The sequence below is a fragment of the Solanum pennellii genome, chromosome 8 (assembly GCF_001406875.1).
Source record: "Solanum pennellii chromosome 8, SPENNV200".
NCBI classification, from domain to species: Eukaryota; Viridiplantae; Streptophyta; class Magnoliopsida; order Solanales; family Solanaceae; genus Solanum; species Solanum pennellii.
Window position 1 is genome coordinate 60,795,314 of NC_028644.1, and position 20,132 is coordinate 60,815,445.

At 30.4% G+C, this 20,132-nt stretch overlaps 3 protein-coding genes across 3 annotated transcripts; 1 reads left to right on the forward strand and 2 right to left on the reverse strand.

The window, feature by feature from the left end:
- The first annotated feature begins 4,430 nt into the window (after positions 1-4,430).
- LOC107027097 lies at positions 4,431-6,836 on the forward strand. The gene is made up of 2 exons (XM_015228268.2): positions 4,431-4,879; positions 4,966-6,836. Exons 1-2 carry the CDS (start codon positions 4,512-4,514, stop codon positions 5,015-5,017), a joined length of 420 nt encoding a protein of 139 aa, XP_015083754.1. The 5' UTR covers positions 4,431-4,511; the 3' UTR covers positions 5,018-6,836.
- A 307-nt stretch (positions 6,837-7,143) lies between these two features.
- On the reverse strand, positions 7,144-9,301 carry LOC114078446. The gene is made up of 3 exons (XM_027919318.1): positions 9,238-9,301; positions 8,940-9,114; positions 7,144-8,799 (listed from the first exon to the last, which is right to left on the reverse strand). Exons 1-3 carry the CDS (start codon positions 9,299-9,301, stop codon positions 8,706-8,708), a joined length of 333 nt encoding a protein of 110 aa, XP_027775119.1. The 3' UTR covers positions 7,144-8,705.
- A 3,992-nt stretch (positions 9,302-13,293) lies between these two features.
- On the reverse strand, positions 13,294-14,178 carry LOC107028335. Its single transcript, XM_027919072.1, has 2 exons — positions 13,826-14,178; positions 13,294-13,339 (listed from the first exon to the last, which is right to left on the reverse strand). The coding sequence occupies exons 1-2, from the start codon at positions 14,176-14,178 to the stop codon at positions 13,294-13,296; spliced, it is 399 nt and encodes a 132-aa protein (XP_027774873.1).
- Between the last annotated feature and the right edge of the window lie 5,954 nt (positions 14,179-20,132).

A 20,132-nucleotide genomic window follows, 5' to 3' on the forward strand; every position in this document is an offset into this window, starting at 1 on the left:
TACCTTGGATATATGAACATATTTTAATAATAAATTTTAAAGCGAGTTGAAAATGAAGATTGAATTGGGTTCAATTGAAGATTCTCTTCAAATGGGTTATGTTTGAATGAGTTGAGTTGAACCTAATTCAAATTATCTTGAACCCAATCCTTAAAATTTTGGACGAATTGAGCGAGTTACCTATGTTTGGGTTCATTTTTGACACCCCTAATTGTGTTATTCCATTCCAAATTATTATCAAGAATTCAATCATATTTAGTGTAACTAATCAAAAAATTCAAAAATTATATTTCTTCTTATTCATCGTTCTCTCTGTTTCATAATTTTTTTTATCGAAATTTTGAATAAGCAGGGTGAGTTATGAAGGACACAAAAGTGATGGAATTGTTGTTGGACAAACTATTTCTTCTGTGAATCTTCAAGTTCATCGAATATCCTTTCGATTTTGATTCAATTTTGTTGAAAATTTTGAGATTCAAAGTTATACTACCAGTTCATTGAAGATCATTTCAATTTTGATTTAAAAGTATTGAAAATTTTGAGAAGATACATCATGAAGATCCTTTCAATTTAATTAATAAGTTTTGTATTTCTACTAGATACATTAAATAAGAAAGTGTTGCCCATAAGATTTTAGGTTTGAGATCGATTATTATTTGGTAATTGTTATGTATCAGATACATTTAGTATAAATTTGGATTCAAGTATCATAACTAAAAATTAGTGTCAGGCCCCGAGCCTACACCTTGAACGTGGCCAGCACCCAATAACTATTGCTGGCCTTGAGCGAACCCTTGGTATGACTTATTTAACTCATCGGAAGACTTAACTCAACGTAAAACATGAAACATTCTCAAAAGATTACTTAAAATAAAATACTTGGCCAAATTGACACTTAAGTCTCATGATAAATATTTGTAAATAAGGAGAGACTCAAACTGAACTATTTGACTAACTATCTGTCTATAAAGTCTCTATCATACTAAGATGGATGTTGGGACAGACCTCACAACATCCTATAAGTAAAGACTAGAAAGCAATAAAAAAAGTCCTCCGAAATGCAAAGAGGCTCACCACTGACTCTAAGTGCTCAAACTGGATCAATGAGGCGTTGAATGCTGATACTAGGTACCTGCGTTTGCATCATCATGCGATGCAAACCAACTGGCATCAATACATTTAATGTACGAGTGTGCGAGTTGGAAAGCTAACAAAACTTAAGCTTGAAAAGAGTAAGAAGAAACACATACCTTGGCTCTGCTCAACTCATGAAATATTGAACTTAATATAAAGCAATATGGCATATGCAATATATATAAAACTTGTAAAACAGTGTAAACAACTTAGTTCGTTAAATAAAATGCAATAACAAACTCAACTTTACTTATATATGAAAGTAATATAGTTTCTGTGGGAGTTTCTCTAAACGACAACAATCACTACGAGTCTAAGTGATGATACAACATTTTACCTCACGTGTCCAAGGACTATCCTATATCTTGTCATCGGTATAGGACCTTACTTAACTAGTCGATCCACTAGCTTAATTTACGTACTCATCTAAAAAGTATGACCCATTAATACCCATTAATGACTACATAGTTTTCATGGAGACTTTAGTTAATTGTGAACTCTCACCCCCAAATTGGTGCTCAATAATACTCCAAAAATGTACTTTACCTCATTCTCTTAAAACAACTTTCTTTTTTTGGGTTGAGATAATTACTCAACACTTAACTTTTAAAAAACTCTCTTGGAATCAATATTCCCTTTTCTTGTTCAAAATTCTTTTGGTAGATCTTAGTTTCATCTTAACTTAAATGTGAAAACATTTATAAACTTTTAGGTAATACTTAGTTCCCTTATAACTTTTGAGAAATGATCACAACTCTTTATTCCTTGCTTAATTTTGAACTTGAGTCTTAATCAAGTATTTGAAAATACGTAATTTCCTTATATTTCTTTAATGAAAGACTTCAACTCTTTACTCATTACTTTAACTTGAAGCTTGAGCCTTAAAACGGAGTTAAAACGTTTTAGTAAAGACTCTTGAAAATCTTTAAGAACTTTGTTTTGTAACACCTTGAAAATCCAAGACGTGTCGTAAAGTCTAACATAGGTGTCATAAGGTCTAAGTATAATTTTAAGTCCATTTTATTGAATATAGGTCATTTAAGAAGTTTAAGAACCAAGACATCCGGGAAGTTGGTTCAAAGGAGTGTTAGTGTGCCTTAGCCTATTTGACTAACTTTGAGGAGTCGGAAATGTACAAAAATTGATGGAAGAGTAGCTAATAGGTGTTTGAGTTGTTTCATGGTTGAAACGTCCGGGTACGACTCCCCAAGGACCAATCAAGGGCCCTTGAGGAGGACCCTGCAGGTTGAAGCAACACTGCCTGTGCAGTGTGCATCGACGGGGCAACAGACGGTCCGTGTGTGGACAGAGCGTCGATGCCATTAAAGTTGAGTGATTTTATTGATATAAATATCTAAATTGAGTGATTTTATTGATGTAAATATCTAAATTGAGTGATTTTATTGATATTAAATGAAATTTAATGACTCTATTAAATAAAGGAATTTTGAAAATTAGTGACATTTTGAGATATTACCTCTTACTTTTGTGGCTTCATTATATCCCCATATATATTTTTTTGGTCAAGGCAAACATAAGACTATTTGTTCAACATATGACTTATGACTCCATCTGCAAATTATCTTTCAGAGGATTTCGGGAAGAGATAGTTACTGGAAGTTGGGACCTAACGATTTATCATTTTCAATTGACCTTTTATTTAGGTGTACACAAGTAGATATTTAAATTTGTATAAAATTGAATAAATAGGTACATTCGTGTTACATAATACTCTACATGATAGTTTTATGTCCTACGTGACATCCAACATGTATTATGTCACATAAGGCACATGTGTCTATTTGTTCAATTTTATACAAGTTTGAAGGCTTAGTACTTGTGCATACCCAAAATTAAAGGTTATGATTGTCAATTGAAATCAGATTAAGTGAAGATTGTGCTCTATTCGTTTGTAAAAGTAAACGTTTTCGAAAAAAAGACTATGTAAATTAAGGAGTTGACAACAATTGTCAGATGGAGGATTAGGCTTGTCAATTAACAAGTACAACAATTACGAAAACATGGGGTAGCTAAGTAGAGAAGGATTCTCGGGGATGTGATCGATTAAACGTTAATTTCACTATAAGGGTAATTGTAATTCACTAGCAATTGTTGAACCTCAATGGGTAGGTTAGACTACATATGCAATAGTTTTCTCTCGAACAATTATTATGATTTAAGCAAGTTCTCTCGAACCTTGCAAAATTTAGGATTGTTTTTCAACGATTGGCTCAAGCCGTGACGTCTCAAGTCAATAGGAAGGTTGTGATTCCTGTGAACTCTGATGTGTTACAAGAGGTTTTAATCAATAATCATATCATCAAAGCGGCTTATAACAGAGACCTTTATTTAATTGGTAAAACTCAAGTCCTCTACTAGTTCTTTCAAAACTTGATGAATCTAATGTGATGTCTTTGTAATTTCCTCAACTTTAAGAGAATCCTTTCACATTCTCTTTTCTTGTTCAAGCTTTAATTTTTCCATATTTGTTGCTTTTTGACCAAGGAAAATTAAAGGAGGAAATTAAAGCATCAAATTAGTTGTAGTGAATACTGTTGTACGTACATAAAGTATAAAAGTAAATTAAAGATGTGCAAGACCAAAACTTTCAACTTATAATTACTGCTTCAACAACAAGAATTAAAAAAAGTGCATAAAGTAATGATTAGTTTTGTAAGATAAAACTCTCTTTTGAGACTGCTTAAGTTGCTTGGATGTTTCCTAAACGTTATCTTGAAATTTCATTTCCATTATGATTAATTTGACATGTTCTTTTGTCAAAATTTAAAGTTCACACCTGACCTTTTATTTGATATGCCTTTGGAAAATGTAATGAGTAAATGGTAAAATTTACTACAACAATTAGGGAAAATGCACAAGTACTTCCTAAGTTATAATCGAAATCACAGAGACACATCTTAATTAAACTAAGGTCCTATTACTCTTAATTTAATTTTTTTTTTAATTTTATTTACCTTTTGTCTTACATGGCACACTCCGTGACTCCACACAATTGAGGCGCGTGAAAGATATTTGGATTCCACGTAACTCAAAAAGGTGCATAAAATTACAAAAAAAATAAGTTCAAGGGGTAATAGAACTTTAGTTTAATTAAGGTAAATCTCTGAGATTACGATTATAGATTAGGAGATACTTATGCATTATTTTTAACAATTAATATTTTTGATGTGTCAAATCAAAATTTTATCATTAAAAAAAGGACAGAGGGAGTTGTCCTAGAGTTCATATAAAATATTGAAGTCAAATTTACACCCCTATATATATATAACAAAGTTTTCACTCTTCATAATTCACTTCCATTACACAAGCACTAAATACATGCATACACTGCACACGAGCACTGATCACGCAAATTAATGGGAGCTAAACTCACAGTTATAGAAAACAGGTGCAACCATGATATTGAAATTAGAGTTTGGGTTTCTCCGGCTCGACCCGACAAATTTCAAAGCATAATTAGAATTGAAGGTGAAGGTGGATGGAAGGAAGTGAATTCCAAAAATTTCATCCATGCAGACGCTACAATTCTTGATGATAATGATGATGATGATATCAAATTTGTATCGTCTACCTTGCTAATGATTTATATTGATGGTGTTTATACAGGATATTACTTTCTTCCAATTCACTTAGTGAAATACGCGAAAGTCATCTGCGACATTAATGAAGATGGACTTCTTGTTGTTCAAGGAATCAAACCAACATTCAATTTCTGCAGATTTAAGTAATTTTGTTACAACTTCAAATGTTGCACTTGTATTCATTTAGATGATGTTTTAATTTTAATTTAATTTTTTTTTCTTTTTACAGGGGTTGCGCCTTTTTTCCTTATCTCAGAGGAAACAAAAAGGAGATGATTTGAACCTGCAGTATTTATGTCTGTTATTTTGAATTAATGGAATGCACAAAAATCAAAAGTATGAAGTTTTGATGATAGACAAAGATATTGAAGAATCAAGTTCAACACTATAACAAAGTCATGTGTTTTCTTTATGATGTAATTGATATTGTTCTAGGGTTATTGTTGAATTATAATAAATCCTAAATTGAAGTTGTGAGGTTTGTAAGAAGAAGAAAGTTGATCAATCACTACTTCACGTGAATATTAGGGAATAAAAAATGACTACTTTGGCATAATCTAAACTTGCTAGTAGTTTTCTGAAGTTGCAAAAAGAAAAAGAGAAGCAAAAGAAGTGAAAGAAAAAGAGGCGTTATTGTTTTGTACTTTATTCAGTATAAAGTTCGTTTTTACTCTTTATGTCTTGTAGCTCACAAATCGTCTTTCCTAACCCTACAAATTCTCTTCCGGCAAGTTTCAGGTTCCTCCGAATCGCTCCGACGCCTTTGATGTTCACATCTTCCGGTAGTCCTGTCGCAGATGACTTTCGCCCTTTTATGGAACCACACTTTCTCTAATTTGAATTCTATGTGGTAGGACGAGAGTCATCTGTGACAGGATAATGGAAGATCGAGTTATCAAAGGCTTATTGGGCGTTTCCTTTTTCATCTTGAGTTCGTACCAGAATCTACAAGATTAATGCAAAACCGAAGAAGTAGAGCAGGTAGACATTTCATTACCATTATTCTGCTACATATTGGATTGAGAATTATTTGCTTCCGCTTTTGAGCCTATGCTATTGAATTTGATATTATGCTAAACACATTGTGGGTGAGTGCTGTTGGTAAAAATGTATGTGGCAGATGTGCTGGATTCCAATTTATGGGAGAAAATGCAAATATATAGCAGTGGTCAACTATGTGTTGGAGTTGAAGCAGTTATGTGGTTTGTCAATGCCGATGTATTATTCTTTGCATTTGAGCTATGTGCTACCAATTTTTGTCCTTGTTATGTATGTTTAAATCCCTGAGTGTGTGCGTGTTTGTGTATATATACATACACAGAAAATTTTGAGTATTTACTCTGCAGTTGAAGCTGGGTGGATTAAAGATAGTAATATACCTGGACGGATAGGTGTTATAATTGCCTCATATTTCCATAATAGAATTTGGTATAAGAATATAATGGTATCCTGACTGTCGTCTTGTAAATTATTTTTTGATATAGGCTTTGTTAGGACTATTGCACAAAGGTATTTGGCATCTCCTAAGAAAAACTTTATTTACTGGATCAATTGATGATTAGAATAGATTTTTGATATTTATCATTAACCAATTTAGAAGGAAATCAGTTCAGACAGTTTGATTAGCAAGGGAAAAATAAATTGATTGATGAAGAGGCTTCTTAGTTTAATGTTTGTTTAAGTATTATGGACACTCTTGTAGGATACCAGGTTCACTCTGTGCTTCACTGGGATCTGTGATACATGGTTTTGCAAAAACATTGTGCATGGTTGACTAACTATCAAACATTTTGTGATAAGACAAAGATAGGAGTTGTAGTATTAGAATCTTTATCTCCAAAAAGAAGAGAAGAGGTTCTAAAATCAGAGTAGTTTGCCTTCCATTCTGCTCCAGCTTGCGTGCTCCTCATGGCTAACTCTGTCCACTTATCTTAATTATGGTCAAATTTATAAAGTGGTTTTGCCTCCTCTGGAATTTCTACTTGAGACCTCATGATTCTCAATCTAATTTTTGTGGAAGAGCTTGAGAATTCTCTTCTGTGCTATTGTAATTGCACCAAGGGTATGCTATCTTCTCTCTTTAAGTCCAGATATTTTCTTCCTTTGTGGTGTGATTTATCATATTCTACTTGTTTCTGATGGCCAGTAAAGCCTCGAGTCACAATGCTTGCTATGAGTACTTTCTTGCGAATGTTCAAAATTGATTGAAATTATTTATTTAGGTAGGTCAATTAGCTTAGTCCATCAAAGTTTGTTCTTGCAAGTTTTTGCTAGTTTTTGTATTATGTAAAATCAAGTTTTTGACTTTTCTTGTTTCACCAACTGCCTCTAAACTATCAACCTTTCTCTATGCAAATATTTTGCAAGTGATTTTTGAAGATATCATATGATCCTCTTGGACCTTAGTTGCTACCTACAGAATCATGACTAGGATGTGTCAAGCTGCAAAGTACCTGCCAATAGATAGTTATGATACACAACTAAGGATTTATCAATTTGTTCATCGCACTAAAGCATACAAAACACCATTCTTAGGTTTTCTCTTCATATTGTTCTCGAGGCAATTTTTTTTCTCTAATTTGTCTTCTTTGATTACTAGTACGTACTTCGTCCACTTAAGACCTCTTAGACTGTTAGACAGTTAAAGAATATTACGAGATAATTATCCTCAAAACAAAGGTTCCTAGAAGTTGGATATTTAATTAATATAGTAGCTAAGGGTATACAATTGGGATTAGAAGCCTTCAAGTAACCTCCAAAGTACATAAAGTAAACTTGCGAAGCAGAATCAGTTGCTTATTTTTCATATACTATCAACATATAAACAAATTTAACAGAAAACAAGAAAAAAGAACCCATGACTGCTAATACAGTAATTCCTCTATGAAATTGCAATGTAGGGCCTCGCAACCTTCTCATATCCAATGGCCTTCTTGTAAACTGGTTTGCGGATCATGCCAGATTCTGCTTGAGACTGATGCTTACTCTATACTTGTTCGTCTTGTGTTCTCTCTCTATATGAGCAGAATCTTTGAATCCTGTATCTCTCCTTCTCGATTTCCCTTCACCCTTGCTTCTACTGGATTTTTTTTCTTCGGTCTGAATCACCTTAGACTTCTTCTGTTTTCTGAATTTCCTCTCAAAAGCATTGGCATCACTTTCACCCAATTTATTACCTAAATAGTCTTGTTCCCTTGATTTTCTTTTCTTTACTGAAACTTCCCTTCCGTTATATGCTTTTACATCAACCGAACCCTTAGCACCACGATTTTGGAAGTTACTTTGAATGAGACTTTGGTACAGGAAATGTAGAGCCTTCGTTGTATGGTCCTCACTAATGTTACAACAGTTCATGCCAGGAAGCCAGTCTAACATAGTACAGAGCCCAACTCTGAGTCAATTGATGGGGTTTTATGCCATATGGCAGAAGCCTCCACTTCCGACATGTACAACAGCGAATCGAATCTCCTTGTATAATGAAAGGAACAACTTGTGGCATATCCCCAGTAGTCAGCTCTGGGCCGTGTGTCTTCTCAGCAGCAGTGTGTAAATCACTAGTCTTCGGAGCAGCAGTATTATCAGAAGAACTAAACTTAATCCTAATCCTAATGGGATTGTGAGAAGAAAGAGGGGTAGGGATTTTTTGAGATATTTGTGGTTGAATTACAAGTTGATCACTCGCCAAAACGAACCATTAACACCAAATTTTGGCCCCAAATTCTCAGCAGAAACAGCTCCTTCAAAATCTTTCATATAATCGCATGAAACAGTTTGAATCTTAGCATCAATGTCTATATGAGAATCATCATATATTTCTCCTTCAACTTCGTTTTCTTCCTTTTGAATTTTCAATAAATCAATGTGAGAATCATCATAAATTTCTCCTTCTTCAATTTCGTGTTCTTCCGCCATTGTATTTTCTAACATTGGAGGAACTATCAAAAAGGTTGGATCTCTGAAAGCACTGCACTAGAGACCTTCCTTGCTAAGCTTGTCTGACACTTTATTCTGCTCCCGAAATATGTCTGTTGGCATCGCTGCTCCCAGCTTCTCCATTAATAACCTGTATTCAAAGATTAAGTTAGTAAAGAGGTGATTATCGTGTTCAAACATATTGATCAGTTCCATGGAGTCTGTGTTGATGTCTATTGGGTTCAGCTTATATTCAATGGCCATAAGCACACCTTGCCTTCGCGCACGAACCTTGCCAGGATTGAGTTATCATGGGCCTCTTTGCTGATAAAAGCCAATGATCGAGTCACCTCTATGGTTCTGATAACACCTCCAAGGCCTCCTGGTCCGGGGCTTTCTTTCACAGCCCCATCTGTATTCAGTTTAAAGCTACCTGGCACAGGAGGCTTCCACTTGTGACATATTTCTGATCAAGGAAGGCTAGTAATATACTAGAGTCAAAATACATGTCGATCCAAGTCATTAGCAAAACATCTAACTTTTAGGTATCGAGCATTTAAGTAGGTCATCATTCACATCATAACAATACCACCAGGTGAGATAAGAGGATCAATCCATAATACAGGATTGAGAATTTTTGGATTGAAAATCATTTTTTGGTAAGAAGCTTTGAGATTCATGAAGAAACTTCTTTTTATTTTGAACATCGAGATTCATTGAAGTAGTCTAGTAGAACGTACCTTTGTTTTGAGGATTATAATCTTGTAATATTCTTCAACTGTCTAAGAGGTCTTTGGTGGACGAAAAATGAACTAGTAGTCAAAGAAGACAAATTAGAGAAAGAAGAATAGCCTTCAGAACCATATGAAGAGATCTACCTATGAACGATGTTCTGTATGTTATAGTAAGATGGACAATTGATATATGCTTAGGTGTATATCATGACTTTATATTGGCAGGTACTTTGCAGCTTGATTCTTTATGTAACAACCAAGGTCCAAGAGGAAAGATATCTTCAAAAAAACATTGTAGTTAGGGGAAACATTCTTTTAGTTTTTGACTTATTTAAAGTCACTTTTGACATTGTCAAACACTTTCTAATTAATTTAAGTCACTTTCAACTACTTTTAAGTTATAATTTCTTAAATTTATCAAATACTTTTAGAAATCGAAAACTTACTTAAAAGCAAATTTAATCAACTTCTAAGTCAATTCAAACACCCTTTAACTTATTTTTTGACGGGCCATGAAAAAAAAAAGTGGTAGAACATAAAGTTTTAGAAAAAGAAAAAAAAAGAAAAAGTAAGAGGTGAAAATTAGTCTCTACATGAAGACATGAAAAATAGTCACTACAAAAAAGACATAAAAATTCGTCACAAAAGAGGACTTGAAAATTAATCCGTACAAAAGGACTTCTTATTTTATTTTCTAACGTCGTGGCTTGTGGGGTATAGACATTGACCCCAATCGGTAATTAAAAGAAGAAAATAAGTACACGGAAGAGGACATAAACCATCGCCCTTTAGGTTTTGAAAATCCACAATATTCCTTTTTTGTTTAAAAAATTATGAGGTCCTTTGATATATCGTAATAGTAAAAATAATGTATGTATTAGATTTGTGTATCATTAATATTTTATTTAACACAATTTTAAATTTTCATGTAAATTCTACTGTGTATTGTTAATGCTTTGAAATATATGATATTAATGATGTAAAGAGTTTTAATGCACACATTAGCATAATCAAAGATAATTGTCTCTCAAACACTTTTATCACATTATTCATTTGAATTAAGTTGTTCTTGGTTCAAACCCCTTCATAAGCACCATACAGTTTTTAGTTTTATATTAACTTTATGTATTATTCATATCTTAATTAATATTTTTAAATTTATGTATAAACTTTAATGTGTATGACAGAAATTTATGATATTAGTAATACAAATGATTTTATTATATATATTAGCATAATTTAAGACACAATGACCTCTCAAAATCATTTTCATCATAATTGTGGAGGGAATAAATATACTTTTTAGAAATTATGTCATGCATGTTATTGAAATAATGAGTAACAATGATCCAAACAAAGTGTAAGTCAAACACTATATAAAAAAAATCTCAACCTAACTAATAGAGATATAACTAATACTTTTTAGTACAAATTTAGAATTTAACAGACTAGATTGGACTACTTCATCATTTTTGAAGGGCCATGTGAAGAAGAGGCAGAAAATAAAGTTTGAAAAAAAAAAGAAGACATGAAAATTAGTTACTAAAAGAAGCCATAAAAGTTAGACATTACAAGAAGACATGAAAATTAGACACTATTAGAAGAAGACATCAAAATTAGTTACTACAAAAAGACATGGAAATTAGTAACTAAAAGAAGACATGAAAATTAGTCACTATAAGACTTCTTATTTTTATTTTATTTTATTTTATTTTCAAGCTCCACGATGTCGGCTTGTGGGGTTTAGACACCGATCCAAAAATTAAAGAATCAAATAAAGACACGTATATGGACTAAAACCTTTTAGGCAACTGTTAAAATGGATTGAATTGATCTATTTTAGTTAATCCATATAGATTTAAAAATTTAACACATTGGACTAGCTCATTTGAATTGACTTTACAAAAATATTTTTAAGTTAAAAATTAAAAAACAAATTGAAATAGCTTTTAAATCTAAAAATAAAAAGTTAGGGGAAATATTCTTTTAGTTTTTCACTTATTTTAAGTTACTTTTGACATGTCAAACACTTTCTAATTAATTTAAGTCACTTTCCACTAATTTTAAGTTATTATTTTTAAAATTTATCAAACACTTTTAGAAATCGAAAACTTACTTAAAAGCAGATTTAATAACTTCTAAGTCAATTCAAACATCTTTTAACTTATTTTTTGACGGGCCATGAAAAAGAAAGTGGTAGAACATAAAGCTTTAGAAAAAGTAAAAGAAAAAAAAGAAAGAAAAAGTAGGAGGTGAAAATTAGTCTCTACATGAAGACATGAGAAATAGTCACTACAAAAAGACATAAAAATTCGTCACAAAAGAGGACTTGAAAATTAATCCATACAAAAAGACTTTCTATTTTAGTTTTCTAACGTCGTGGTTTGTGGGGTTTAGACATTGACCCCAATCGGTAATTAAAAGGAGAAAATAAGTACACGGAAGAGGACAAAAACTATCACCTTTTACGTTTTGAAATCCACAATATTCTTTTTTTGTTTAAAAAATTATGAGGTCCTTTGATATATTGTTGTTGAATGTCTTGAATTGGACCCGTTACAAACAGAAAGGACGGGGGTATACAATGTTGTTGTATTGGGCCCTTAATTATCTGTCAATCCTGTATGTTGGGCCCAAGCCTGTTAGGACATAGCTTAGCACTATATATAGACGCTATGGCAGACCCTATTCTGTAATTCTGTTCTTGCCTCTCCATAATAAAACTGCTCTCCCTCTTCCCCGTGGACGTAGCCAATTTATTGGTGAACCACGTAAATCTATTGTCTTGTTTTTCGCGTTTATATTTTCTCGTATTATCTCAAATTCCGCATAACAATTGTAATAGTAAAAATAATGTATGTATTAAATTTGTGTATCATTAATATTTTATTTTAATACAATTTTAAATTTACATGTAAATTCTACTGTGTATTGTTAATGCTTTGAAATATATGATATTAATGATGTAAAGAGTTTTAATACACACATTAGCATAATCAAAGAATTGTCTCTCAACACTTTTATCACATTGTTTTCATCATTATGTGAAGGATATATTTATAAATAATTTTATTTTTTGAAATTATGTAATGCATGTTATATATGATACAAACAGAAAGAATATCAAGTAACAAATCAAGTATAACTAATCTACACATTTTTAATATTAACATATTCAACACTATTTATTATAATCCCCACCAAAATAGTTTTGTATACAACTGTTAAAATGAATTGATTCAATCTATCACTACAAAGGTTGCGGGCAAAATGGTGTAAGTAATATCTGAATTAAGAGGGTGAGGAAAATTAGTTTTGATCCAAAAAGTATATAAAAGTAATAAGAATAAAATAAGAGGTAGAAAATAAAGTAGAAAAAAGGAAAGCAGAAAAAGGGCTTGAGTTATTTTGTCGACTGTCGACCCCATTTTCATCTAACTAGGTAATGAATATAATTAATTTACTTTAATTAGTATGTTGTAATTAAATGGAAGGGACAAAAAAGTTATGAGAATTTTAACCATGAGATCTAGTGCAATATTAGGAGACCTAGAAATGAGATTCAATCTTCGATCCAGGCCATACATTATTTTAGTTAAGTTGAAATAAAGATAACATTACAAAATAAACATAATCCCACAAAAATGCATAGTAAGATAATTAACTTGAAGCACGTATGTACGTGTGTTGAGAAATTGAAAATGGTAGCACAATAATACATCATCTATTATAAACATTTGAGTGCCTGGATCTTGATGATTAGCATAATCTGGAGACAAGCAAATCAAGAATTGGAGAATTATTAGTGTTTTGTTGTAAACCCTAAACATCAAATAACTGTATATAATAAAAAGAAATTATGAAGATGAAGGAATTAAAATATTAAATATATAGTTGAGAATATACCAGCTTTAAATCATCTCCTTTTCTCTGATATAGGGAAAGAAGGCGCAGCCCCTGAGAAATAAATTTATGTAAGTAAATCAATTAAAATAACATTTTGTATATGCCATAAGTTGAAAATATAGTTAACTAATAAAAGTGTATTCTTTCTAACGGATTAAACTTTCAAATGAGATGGTCACATACTCAGACAAAAGCCGTGATCCCAAAACTATAAAAAAAAAATGCACATACTTGACCATGAAAAAAGAGTTAAGTCCGCACGCAAAGACGTGTTAAAAATATAATTAACGATCATCAAAAGTCTATTTGTGGACATGTTGATCAAACAAAAGCATATTTGTGGACATGTTGATCAAACAAAAGCATCTGTCTATCTTTCTGCATTCACATTCGAGGTAATTGTGAGGGGACAGTCATTCATTGGCATGGAAAAGTAGCAAAAGTTTGGAATCATGATAAGACAGTATACAAGCACATTAACTTAGAAAATAAAAAAGCAAAAGTAGCTAGTAACATTTGAAGTTGTAAAAAGATTACTTGAATCTGCAGAAGTTGAAAGTTGGTTTGATTCCTTGAACAACAACCATCCCATCTTCATTTTTTCTGTTACATATGATGAGTTTGGCATATTTAACCAAGTCTGTGAGAAGAAAGTAATATCCTGTATAAACACCATCAATATAAATCATCAACATAGTAGACGACACACGTTCATCAAGAATCGTAGCATCTGCATGGATAAAATTCTTTGAATTCACTTCCTTCCATCCACCATTACCTTCAATTCTGATTATGCTTTGAAATTTGTCGGGTCGAGCAGGAGGAACCCAAACTCTAATTTCAATATCATCGTTGCACCTATTTTCTATAACTGTAAGCTTAGCACCCATTTTCTTTTCTTTTCTTTTCAAGAATATTGTGATGTGAAAAATTAAACCCTCTATCTTATATGTATTGTGAGAAATGTTGTGTGGGTGACATATATGACAATGACATCGCACAAGCTATGCCTTTGGAGAATAGTAGAATGGATAGTTATATTATTTTATGATGTGAAGAGAAATTTCTTGGTAATAAAAATGTCACAGCACAATTAAAGCAAAAGTGTTTATTGAATTTGCCCTGTATCTTCTCTCATATTTGATGAATATAATAACATTATTTTCTCATATTTGATGAATATAATAACATTATTTTCTCATATCTTTAGATCTTGTCTTTTTTCCTTTCTTATTCTTACTCCTCCATCCTTCCAAATTAAAAAAAGTCAGCAAAACCAATGTTTGAAAATTGTCGTCCTTATTTTATTTAATAATACTAGCTATTACTTTTCTAATGTAGTTTATTTTCTCTATTCTGAATTGAATACTTCTTTTTTGTCTGTTTTAATAAAAAAAAATTAAATAGATTAATAATGTTATTTCATAAAAATTCAATTGTACTATTTTACGATAAATACAAATAGTTACTTAAGTCAAATTAACAAATTTAAAATATGGTTAATTATTTCCCCTCATTTTATCATAACAGTTTACAATTAATTATTTATCGTAACAATCAATTCTTCATGTAATTTTAAAGCACAAGTTTAATTTATTGGAAAAGAGAGAATACACCCATATATTATACACCTAAAAGTCACTTTCAAGTCTGACTGAATGACCGCCAAAAACGTGTACCTATGTTTATTTACTTTTTTTTTTTTTTTTAGTTTAGAAGAAGTAGTTGGATTTATATTTTATTGGCATTATATAAAAAGCTGGGGGAAAAAGAATGAGTAACCTAAATTCCTCAATAAACTCAGACACACGACAAAAATTCAATCCACGGTTGCTTTTTGGAAATTGTAGGACTCATTTGAATTTTAGACTTCATGTCCTCAGGTTATCTTTTATTTGCAACGAAAAGTTTATAAAATAATAATTATTTTGTTATACTGCATAGCTATTGTATTTTGAAAATTAAAAATTAATTTTAAATTAAGAATAAAACATGAAAAGAAATCAGAGTGGAGAAATGTTAGAAAGTTCGTAAACTTTGATCTTGGAAAAGTTGGAATGAGAGAAAAAGGAAATAGAGAGCTAAAAACGCAGATAAAGAATAAATAAAGTGGAATTCGAGGTTTATTTTTCTGGATGATTTGGTGTGAGGAATAAAAATAAGTAGTTTTAGGATAAAAGAATAGTTTAGAAATAAATTTTTGGTGTCTTGTTTGGTTGTCAGATTGGAATAATTTATCCAATCATTTATACCACAGTGATGGAATAACGTATCCCATGGGATAACTTGTCCCAACACAGTTAACTTCAGGCGAATTAATTTTGAGATAACTTGTTCCCAACCAAACGACTCTTCATAATTTTGGATTCGTGATTTCTTATTATAATTTTTTTAAATTTTTTTTTGGAATTGATCTTCACAAAACGTACTACTTAGTCCTAATTGTATGATTTGATTTTATGGTTCTATAAGACCTAATTTCAATTAATGTTATGAAGTCGGACATATATCTATTAATCTCTATGTGCTAAACGTTGACAGTGTTTGAAACTTTTATATTGCTAAATTTTAAATACAATTGATATAATATTGTGATTTTTTTTTTGCATGCTTAAAAGTCCAACTCTTGCTTTGTTTTTTATTAAAAAATGAAACTCAATATTCTACGCTATATAATTAAACAATATTTGAATGAGTTCAATTCATTGAATTAAGTTACTTTCTCTTTTGTATGATTAATAATATGTGCTCTTCTTTTAATAAAATAAAATCGGTAACTTTATCTTGGATATTTTTTGAGTGATGAATCTATATTAAATTAATATATTTATGCTATAAATCTCTGTAATTAACTTTGATTGTTGAACCAACTTCAATTAATTGCAAACGATTAACGTTTAGCAAACAAATAGTAATGTATAGGTTAATATAAAAAGTGAGCTTTGAAAACTTCATTGTTTTAATGGGTGAATCACTACTATACATAGTAATTTGTCCAAAAAATAAAAGACATTTATACTTATTTTAGTTTCTAGTATATCTACTTATATCAACTTTATATGGTTCCATGGGAACATCCAAAAGTATTTTATTTAAATTTATTTCAAATAGATTTAATGTTGTTTATTTTTAATGGTCTTTTACATGATTTGATGATTAATTTTTATATTATTACATTGTTAGGACTTTAAGACCATATAAGGAAGGTGTATTTTTTTTTATATAAAATGGGCCTTTTTTGCCTTTTCTTAAAGAAATAAAGAAAAAAAAGAGCACTTTAATTAAATCATTAGGAGCATTATGTGAATTTTATGAGCACACAAACAAATCAGTCATATGTGACAAGGCTGAGAAGTGTTGTTGTCTGTACCCCACGTAGTAATAAACTAAGGCAAAGTTTTAAAACAAGTTTAAACAAATTTTGTGGAACATAAGCAATTTTAGGCTTATAAGCATAATATATTCAAAAATGATTTCAATTCAGATATAGATCAATCAAGCGATCATGCTAAAATTATGAGACTTGAGGGTGATTTAATACCTCTTCTTTGATCAATAAAATTCTTTGCTCAAATTTTTAATTTGCAAAATAAAAAATCAACTTTCTTTTGATTATGAATCGAATAGGATAATTTTAAAATACCAAAACTTAATTATAAAGTGACAAGACTCTGAATAATAAATAATTCTTTCTAAAATAGTCACTTTAATTGAAAAAACTTCTTTGTTAAACTCCAATTCTTTTAAAAGTGGGGTAAAAAAAAAAAGGTGTGACAACCTCAATTTCCAATTAATTGAAATCCGCTATATGAATTTGTTGTGATATTTAGATACTTAAAATGGTTAATTAATTCCATTACTACTTGATGAAGATGTTCTACAAGACTCATTTTTTATTGCATGGTTAGTTGCTATAAAAATTTGTTCTTAGGGTGGAAGTAGGTGGACTATAAAGTTCAAAAAAAAAAGTATTATAAAAGTTAATATCATTTTCTATTTTAATTTAATTTATTTTAATTAAAAATTATGATCATGATAAAAATAATGATATATGTTTTACAAGATACATTTTCTTCTGCTAACATGGCTAATTCTTAGGATGGAATAAACGTGAATGTCAGCTTCCACTTTAAACACCCTTGATCATGAGTAGGAATTAAAACACATATGTTATACAAGGTATACATTGATAACATGCCTAATTGTTATAAATTTACGTTCTTGGAGAGGAATAAAGTACTATTATAAATATAACATTAATCATTAAATATGAATATATAATAATTACATTATAGTATTTCTAAAAGTGAGTTGAATTTAGCGATGATTTTCTTATCTATAGTAATTGATCTCATTTTTAAAGTATATTTTTATGTTCTTAAAGTGGAAGAGAATATTCTCAAATGCTAATGTCGGCTTCCACTTTTTATCATTTTTATTAACAACTTGATCATGACAAAAATCAAAATCAAAATCAAAATGCCCTTAATAATGTTATACAAAACATTTTTTAAAAAAAACGACTAATTGTTACAAATTTCTATTTTCTTGCAATAAAATAGAGTATTATAAACATTAATAGCCACTTCAATTTTTCATTTATTAACACCCTTGATGATAACCAATAAAAAGAAGTACACCATTGAATGTTTTACAAAACACTAATACGTGAGTCCGTATTCGTAAGAAATTTTATTTTTATTTGTATTTTTGGTGTTTGTTTTTAGAAAAAATAACTTAAATACACAACTATAATTTTTATATTCTCTAATTTTCCCTACTTTTTTTAAATATTACATAATTCCCTTTTTTTTTATTTTAGTGTAAGTTTTTAGATACATTACATTCTCTCTCCTATAATACACATTTACCAATTTTAATGCCTATTTTTTCTCCATTAAAACACTCAACCTCTTAAATCAGTTTTTGAATTTTAAATTTTATCCATTTAAACACTCAACCTTTTAATAAGCTTTTTGATTTTGAATTATTAAATTTAATTAATTTTAAATAAAAGACCAAATTTTGAAATTTTGAATTTCAAAATTCAAAAAAATTGAAATTTAAAAAAGTAAAAATTTCAGGAAGCAGGACAACTTCCATTAACTTCTACCGTTTTGTTCTTACTCCATCAAGTTTCAGTTCTTTTTTTTCCTTAATCATCTTCATTCATCTTAAGCCAGCATATTTTTTTCTTTTCTTCTTTTTATTCTTAATCCATCATCGTCTATTTCTTTCTAATCTGTAATCGTTTGAACCCAACATCTTTTTATTATTATCCTTGACCTCTTTTCGGTTAGTTTCAAGTTTTACATTTCCACTCAAGAATATCAGTAATAGAAGTCTACATGCTGAGATATCTGTTTCACTAGGTTTCTCTCCCAAGATGTCAGAAGTGTCTAATGTGTTAAGGTCAAAATCATTTTGTATAACTTTGGAACTTGATCACTCATTCGGTCTGCTGGCTGCTAACGTACCAGCAATATCCCAAAGCTATCTTAGAAAAACCAAAATCAAAGGTTGTCAAAATACAACAAAAAAAGAAAAAAGAAGCAGCAAACATTGTTGTTAGGCCTACATTGTTTCGGGTTAGTATTTTGGTACTTAAAACTGTTGTTGAAATTAGTAAAAATTTTAAGGAATCTAGTGTGCTTGCCGATACATTTGAATAAGTGTGTATAGTGTTTTAGATGGTGAATTGATACATGAATTTGTTGTGTATCATAATATTTTATATGTATCATGAAGTTTTGAAAATTGTTATAATGTATCATTCAATAAGTTTAGTAAATGCGTCATCAACTGTGCTTGATGATACATATAGAATCAGTGTGTACAGTGTTTAGTCAATTCACTGATACATGTAGTAGATATGTATCACATGTTTTGCATATAGTATGAATTTCTGAAAACTGATATCATGTATCAGTAAGGTATTAGTTGTTTAGTTGATGTACTGATACATGTTTTGAAAATTGTTATAATGTATCATTCACTAAGTTTAATAAATGCGTCATCAACTGTACTTGATGATACATATAGAATCAATGTGTATATTGTTTAGTCGATGTTTCGGTTAAAATATAGTTTAACACTCATATCGTTCTTAAGTTTCATCGGACAGGAGTTACCTTCTACAATGTATCGAATTTCAATTTCTTTCCTTGATACATCAATATCCAACTCGGCTGCAATTGCTGCTTTGAGATTAGAAAACGAAATTGAATCTCCAACAACGATTCCATCGATTTTGTAACTTTCATATTGCAACTCGTTCACCCAAATTCCGAAATGTCTCATCAAAATCGAAGTATTCATCTTGAAAAATCCACTGTAACAACAATAAAATTACTGTAGTTCGAAATTTAACAGATTGTTCAAAAAAATTATTTTCAAAATATATGATATAATCTTTGTTTTTCAAAATTTGAAATTAATATCCAATTAAGTGCTGATTTTATGCTGATTAATGATATGTTACCGTAAATTTAGCTGTTTTATTAACAATATTAACTGTACCGTTTTTTCCCCTTTTTTTTCTCAACAGTTTAAAATTACCATGTATCATTTACCATGTATCACTAGAGTCTAAAGTATCACGGCTCAACAAATTTAAGGGATTTTTTGTAAATACTAAATTTATCGGGACAGAATGTAATTATTGAATTACACTATGGGATTCCTCAAAATTTTACTTGTTTTTATTATTTTATTAGCTCAAATGATCCAATTTTATTTACATTGGGCTGATTTAGATCAATTCTGATGGCCCAATTGATTTTGACCCGGTCAATAGAAATGGTTAAGATTGAATCTCAACCATTCATGATATTTTGATCCAAGG